We start from the raw sequence: 6,869 nt of genomic DNA on the forward strand, positions 1-6,869 counted from the left end.
TTTGTCTGTTGCAGTTTTTCTGTAAAGTTGATAGTATTTGAGTAAAAAATTATTCAAGACCAATATTTTGCAATTTTTAGTAATTAATATCTTGTTAATTATTGCGAAAATTACAAATTGGACTTTTCGACTCAGTTTAGTCCGCTCTATCTACACAAAAGCGATTGGCAAAAAAGTTCGGGATTTCTGTATATATGGTAGAACTGTTTATCTCTGAACTAACTCCAGTTATCTAAACTCCATTTATATAAACAAATTTGTGATCAGTTCCAAATATCCAAATTTATAGCTAAGCTCTTATTCCGCCGTAATTATAAATACGGCGCCATAATTCAAATAATAGAAGCTTTTGATGTACTCAACTGTAGTTTTCTGAATGTCAGCTCCTATTATCAGAACTAATAAGTACGTAGAGACTTATTGTTAGTGAACCTCTATTATGCAAACCATTCGGTTATCAATATTATCTTGTTCCTCGACATATGTTTGAATAAATAGAAAGTTGTATTGTATATAAATTATGTTTTTTGATATATTGTGTTTTAATTGTCATAACTCTGGATAATTAAAACGATTGAAATAAATTAAAATGTCTCAACAAATTGAGTTCTTTCTACAATTTTGTTTCAGATACTGACTAGTGTAAATTCTAACATTCAATAATCTACGTTTAACAATCAACAATGGCAACTTCTGAAGAGAAAACGAACATTACACAAAATGAGAATAGCAAATCAAGAAGACAAGATCAAGGTAAGGACTTATTTCAGTATATAAATATATTATTAAAAGAATTATTAAATGTATTATTTACAAAATTAATTAATTTTAGATAAGAAGATTATAAAAACTGGTGCAAAAAATACAGAAGATACAAGCAGTGTAGATAAACCAAAAGTAGGTGAATTATCTGTTCCTAAAAATGATACATCTATTATACGACAGGTATAATATTTTTACAATATAAATAATATATTAATTCTTTTCGCTCGTATAACTTACAACAAATTAATAAATAGTAAAACCTAGGTCAATACATTAAATGAGCTATAGTTAGGTGTACTAAATAATATTTATTAATCACAAATTATAATTTTCCGACGATAAGTTTCAACGGTACGTTTCGACTATACTTAGTCCTTAGTGATGAGGACTAAGTATAGTCGAAACGTACCGTTGAAACTTATCGTCGGAAAATTATAATTTGTGATTAATAAATATTATTTAGTACATCTAACTATAGCTCGTTTAATGTATTGATCTGGGTTTTACTATTTTATTAATTTGTTATATTTTTTTCTTCATAACAATATATAGTATTACATTATCAATATTCTTATAATTCTTGTCATTTTAGATACGCGACAGTCAGACAGATCCTGAGGATACAGAAACTATAGAGCAACTAAAAAATCAGTTGGATGTGTTGATGAATCAGTTGGCCACTCTATCGGCAGAAAAGTCAAAAATGGAAGCAAACTTTCAAATAGATAAGAAGCAATTGAGAAGCGAACGTGACGAAGTAAGATGAAAAATTTGACATATATATTCTGTTATCAGAATTGTTTAATTGAGCCTTAATGTTTGCAGTGTGAAAAAGTAATTAAAGATCTGAAAGACAGATTGAAGAAGGCACAAAACATCAATCATTCCGAAATCGAACATGTAAAGTGCAAATTAATTATGGAACGGCACGAGAGAGAGAAAGAACATTCCGATCTCGTCAAAAAGATAAAGTAGTGACTTAATTTTCTGTAATTATATAAAATTATACCATTCGCGAAGTATCTATATGAATATGAAAATTAACAATATTTTCATAATAAGTTTGTATAAAGTATATCCATGATTCTTGCAGAGAACTGCAGAAATTATTATATGACGAGCAACGCAGCAAGGAACAGCTGGAAGGGCAATTGAAGACTCATCTCGCGAATAAGACGCAGTGCAAGATTCTCGAAGCTGAGTTAGAAATTACCAAAACAAAACTCAAACAGGCCGAAGAAGCGGCAAAGGAGACACCACCTCTTCTTCTTTCCCTACAAGCCGAGATGTCTGTGATGAAGAAGCAACATTTGAACGCAATTCGTGAAGTAAAATCTGTCGAGAATTGTTAAGCACGTTACGCGAAAACTATTGTTAGATATAACAAGTTAAGCAATACGTTTTGATGTAGGAGCAAAAAAGAGCTGCCGCTGCAGAACAGCAAGCAAGAGGATCGGTAATCATACATGAGACGAGAGTGGCTGGCTTAGAAGCTCGATTAGCTGAACTCTCCGAGATCGTTGGAGGCTACGACAGACTGAGGCAACAGGATCAATTAGCTATTCAGAAATTGAAGGACCAATTGGTTACTATGCAGGACACCGAACACAGCGAAATTGTGATGTCGAGTAATCACCCGGAGGAGATTATTTCCAAGATAAAATCTTTATATACTTACTTGCTAGATTTTGACAACAAAAAGAAAGATTCAGCCTATGTAAAATGTAAATTAACATGTTTGATAAAATGTGAAATAGATTAAAAATATTTGAACAAATAACTTAAATATATTTGCGTTTTATGTTTAGCACTATTGAATAGTTTAGATTTGCGGAATGAGCATCCTGATTACAAGGAAAAATACGGCACACTTCTACAAGAATTTGAAGACTACAAGCATCAAACAATATGCAAGTATAGCATGTCGTCTAACGTGCTCCGTAGTACTCAACAAAGACACGCTCTGGCTTTGATGCATGATAAAGATCATGACAAAACTCAATTAAACCTCCTTAAAGTCCACAACAGTAACTTGGAGGAAAGAATACGTATGATTAACAATGAAATGTTAAATAAAGAAAAGACTTTGCAAGAACAATTGGAGCATCAACAAAAGGTAATTATTTCCGTAATAATTCATATGTTAGCCATGTTAAGAGGACCGAGGAGAACAATGTAAAATAGTTACAAGACATCTTCTATGAACAACTTTTTGTGTCAAGTCGCAGCGAAGATTCGGAACGGACTGCCGAATCTCGCGAGTTCTCGCTCGGTCGCGCCGTTGTCGAACATTCGTGTTTACATTCTCGAACTTTCTATGTCCTTACTCGGGTTATAAAGAGATATATACATATTTATCCTTACACATACTAAAAGTAATGAATTTTCAAATCTTATAGTGGCTTTCATTGAAAGTTTCAACATATTTTTAGTCTTTTTAGTTAAAAGAATAATAAACCAAATTATATCCTTAGCTATTTCAAGAAGAACGCTCGAAACTAGAGCAGACGTTGCATCAAAAAGATAATGAGTATCGTAATAGAATATCTATATTAGAACAACAGTTGTTGCGACAAAGAGAGAGATCTATGGCTCTCGTAGAGGAAAAGGATAAAGAGATAGTGACCCTAAAAGCATCATTTCGTGCATTACTACCTAATAAGGAAACTGCTGCTACAACAGAAAATAAAACACGTTTAAAAAGATATGAAAATACCATCGAGCCGGTTACCGATTTGGTAACGGGATTACTGACAAACGATAGTCCTCCGATACTACATTACACTCAAGAATTAGCTAGGAAAGAGGTTCAAGTATCATCATCAAGAAAAAAGATTTTGGAATTAGAGGCAACATTGAGAGAGCAACAGAGAGAAATGCTTCATATGAAAGAACAGCAACAGGAAGAGATTAAAAGGTTGAAGGCGCATATCACTAGGTAATAATACAATATGTCGGGAAAAGTAATTAATAAAATAAATACTTTACATGCAGAATTGATAAAAAGATTTGTATCACAGGTTGGAAGCGTGCAAGTCAAGAGAAGGTGCTAATCTGGAATACCTTAAAAATGTATTTATAAATTACTTAACAACAAATGATGTATCGAGCAAACGGCACATGTTAAATGCCATTTCAACAGTATTGCGTTTTACACCTGATGAGTTGAGTAAAATTAAACATTAAGAATAGATATTTTTTATTATAGATATATTTCTCACATAGAAAAAATAAATACATAAACGGCTATAAATTCTCGCAATAGGGTTAAGTTCCTTCCTGTGCTTTCAATTCCTCTATGAGCCGTTTGCGCTCTTCTGCTCTCCTTAGATTAGCTAATACCGAACTTTCAAGTTCAGCATCCGACATCCTTGTCTGTTGCGTCTATATAATGTAGAATTAAAAAATAAGATCATTGTTGCAACAGTAATCACAATAATGTAAATAATACATACGAATATATTAGGTGCAGAAGAAAAACTGACAGAGGCACATGGCGTGCTGTTTAAACATGTGGTTGCAGGAAATATAAGTTTTCCAATGTTATTTGCGCTATTTGCAGCATCAGCATTTGAACGTTTTTGTGTATCCCATAGACCACGCAACGTTAATGGATTCTTGGCTAAACCGATTTCTGCTAGAAGCGCTGTTTCCTAAAACAGACATTTGATTTAAAAACTTTACTGTAAATTCGGATTATGTATATACAGTCTTATCGGCTTCATTTAGCAAAAAAGCAACTTTACAACTGTTGTAAAATTCTTTGATTTTTGTCCTTAGTTTCTCATTGAATCTAAACGTATAAATCAATTATATTAAAGAATCTTATAGCAGTTGCAAAGCTGCTTTTTCTGCTAACTGCAGCTATTGTTCCTTTATCAAGTATCTTTATCAAGTGTGGACTTACTGCTGCATTTTTATCTCCAAATTCAATCATGGCGCTGCCTTTCTTTGTAGATGATATAACAAGAACCGCTACATCCCCATACTGCAGAAGAATAATAATTTAAAAAATAATTAAGAAATAAACTGAAAAATAGAATTAGATATGATATTACCTTGGAAAACATTTTATGTAAATTATCATAATTATATCCGCCATTTGTCAAATCACCATCTTGCACCTTCCATCTAATTTTTATTCGAAAGTCTCCCACGTTAGATGTTAAATCATCTGATGAAGTCTTAAGCTTTTCCAAAAAAAGTTCTCGTGTAAAGACCATCTCTTCTTCTATTTGTTTGTACCACTCTTGCAATCGTTTCACTTCTGCCTGAATATAATTATATATTTTATATATTTAAATTAACAATCTAAAAAATATCTGAAAATAATTTTTAGCAAAATTAAGCTAGTATACCTTTGTTCGTTCCTCGTCAGATTTAGTATCAGATTTAAGATCAAACGACCTCTTGTAAGCCTCCTCGCGTGCCTCCAAGTCTTCCTTCAATTTTTTCCTCTTGGCATCAAACTGTCTAACACGCTCTTTCGCCTGCTTCCTTGCAGCAATAGCTTGATCATACGCTGCCTTGTTTCATAACATATTTTTAATAAATTAGACCATCTACGAGACTTTCTAGAAGTCTAAGAAAAAAGATGTTTGATGATGACAATGTTAATGAATTTTAAAAAGATGCCGATATACTTACTCTGGCGTTTGCGTCTGTCAATATTTCCAATACTCTTGAGAGTTCCTGAAATAATTCTGCGGCTCTCGGATTGTCTGGGTTTTTGTCAGGATGGCATGTTAAAGCTTTCTTGCGATATGCCTTCTTGATCTGAAAATACAAATAACATCAAGCGTTTTCTCTCTCTAATAATATACTTTCTAATTATAAAATATTTTGCTATAAAAAGCATAAACATTTTAATGTAAATAAACCCAAATCTTTAAAAAACGAATTAAAAGTACAAACCTCTGGCATAGAAGCTGTGGGCTCCACACCAAGCAATCCATATAAATCCATTTGTGTAATTGCATCCATTATTATTTGTATTTGATTCAAAAGTTTTGTTTAATTAACAAATAAAAAAAAATATATATATATATTTAGATGTGTAGTAAACAGCTTCAATTATTTTAGCTTCTTGATGCTATCAAGTTATAATTGTTCTCGTCCGAGCTTATATTTTACTCCTTCTCATCACAGTTATAATCTTTTATTCCTTAATTTTGAGATTATATTTTCAATCTTTTTCACAATAAAAACAAACATTAAAATGAGTTAGATAAACACTGTTATTACTTAAGTTAACCTCACTTTATTCTTAGCCTAACACACGCATTTACACAATTACGCGTGTGAGTGACTTGCACTTACATATACTACGTTTACACGGCACGCTTTACGCTGAAGTTATAACATCGATGTTATAACTTCGGCGTAAAGCGTGCCGTGTAAACGTAGTAATTGATGTACATACATAACATGTATTACTAGTGTTATCAGTAATACTTCTATATATGCACGTCGAATAATCGTAAAGGCTCGAACACAAGATGATTATGAGAAACCTGTTCCGAAACGTTCCGCGCTTTCAACGCACTCTATTACAGGTATCACACCATGTATTCCATAAACAAGCAAACAATTGCTCATTTGTCTTGTAATTCGTAACAATATATTTTCGTCGAACCTGCCATTCATGCACATGTTGGCATGTTATTTACGACAAACGTTCTCCTATATAATATCACTTTGCATACTTGCGCGATTGGCAATTTTGTTGTTTTTTTTTTCATTGTTCTGGGATAGTCTTTGTTCTTTCAAAATTGCGATATACAATTATGTAAGAATATTTGTGTGATTTTAATTGTTACGGTAAATATCTCGATCGATTGGTACCAAATACGTCATTTTGTCGTCATTTTGACCAGGGGAGTAGCAGGGCCTCCCAACTCCCCTCTTGTAAACGCGGTACCACCGTTAGTGGCGCCCTTAGCTTATGACACCCGGAAAAACAGAACTAATATTCAATATGGCCGCTATATATATAGGTTGTCATGGCATATATATATCATATATAGGGTGTCTGATCCGAAATCGGTAGATTCGGAATAAAACGCTTGATCTTGTAGTGCATCCTGATTGCGGGTGATTGCGAG

At 32.8% G+C, this 6,869-nt stretch overlaps 3 protein-coding genes across 9 annotated transcripts in view; 2 read left to right on the plus strand and 1 right to left on the minus strand.

Moving 5' to 3' along the window:
• The window catches only part of Dtd (D-aminoacyl-tRNA deacylase), a 5,884-nt gene extending 1,890 nt beyond the window's left edge, over window positions 1-3,994 (plus strand). The window contains exons 2-10 of one of the 4 annotated variants that reach the window (XM_018512585.1): window positions 631-753; window positions 833-945; window positions 1,358-1,522; window positions 1,591-1,736; window positions 1,859-2,093; window positions 2,177-2,489; window positions 2,574-2,881; window positions 3,240-3,703; window positions 3,786-3,994. In XM_018512585.1, the coding sequence (XP_018368087.1) occupies window positions 684-753; window positions 833-945; window positions 1,358-1,522; window positions 1,591-1,736; window positions 1,859-2,093; window positions 2,177-2,489; window positions 2,574-2,881; window positions 3,240-3,703; window positions 3,786-3,951 (1,980 nt within the window). In that variant the 5' untranslated portion in view covers window positions 631-683 and the 3' untranslated portion in view covers window positions 3,952-3,994. Of the gene's footprint in view, window positions 1-630; window positions 754-832; window positions 946-1,357; window positions 1,523-1,590; window positions 1,737-1,858; window positions 2,094-2,176; window positions 2,490-2,573; window positions 2,882-3,239; window positions 3,704-3,785 lie in introns of those variants that run through there. The other 3 variants (XM_018512586.1, XM_018512584.1, XM_018512588.1) reach the window with 3 other exon arrangements.
• On the minus strand, window positions 3,989-5,805 carry LOC108764374 (dnaJ homolog subfamily C member 17). 3 transcript variants are annotated; one of them, XM_018512596.1, is made up of 7 exons: window positions 5,680-5,805; window positions 5,413-5,541; window positions 5,124-5,291; window positions 4,824-5,036; window positions 4,673-4,753; window positions 4,221-4,418; window positions 3,989-4,140 (listed from the first exon to the last, which is right to left on the minus strand). In XM_018512596.1, the coding sequence occupies exons 1-7, from the start codon at window positions 5,746-5,748 to the stop codon at window positions 4,033-4,035; spliced, it is 966 nt and encodes a 321-aa protein (XP_018368098.1). In that variant the 5' UTR covers window positions 5,749-5,805; the 3' UTR covers window positions 3,989-4,032. The 3 variants fall into 3 exon arrangements, with proteins under 3 accessions (XP_018368098.1, XP_018368097.1, XP_018368096.1); XM_018512595.1 differs by having other exon boundaries at window positions 3,989-4,143; XM_018512594.1 differs by having other exon boundaries at window positions 3,990-4,149; window positions 5,680-5,803.
• The window catches only part of BckdhA (Branched chain keto acid dehydrogenase E1 subunit alpha), a 14,356-nt gene continuing 13,201 nt past the window's right edge, over window positions 5,715-6,869 (plus strand). The window contains exons 1-2 of one of the 2 annotated variants that reach the window (XM_018512593.1): window positions 5,715-5,734; window positions 6,214-6,320. In XM_018512593.1, the coding sequence (XP_018368095.1) occupies window positions 6,264-6,320 (57 nt within the window). In that variant the 5' untranslated portion in view covers window positions 5,715-5,734; window positions 6,214-6,263. Of the gene's footprint in view, window positions 5,735-6,165; window positions 6,321-6,869 lie in introns of those variants that run through there. The other variant, XM_018512592.1, reaches the window with a different exon arrangement.

Source organism: Trachymyrmex cornetzi, unplaced genomic scaffold (genome assembly GCF_001594075.2).
Source record: "Trachymyrmex cornetzi isolate Tcor2-1 unplaced genomic scaffold, Tcor1.1 scaffold416, whole genome shotgun sequence".
In the NCBI taxonomy this organism is placed as follows: Eukaryota; Metazoa; Arthropoda; class Insecta; order Hymenoptera; family Formicidae; genus Trachymyrmex; species Trachymyrmex cornetzi.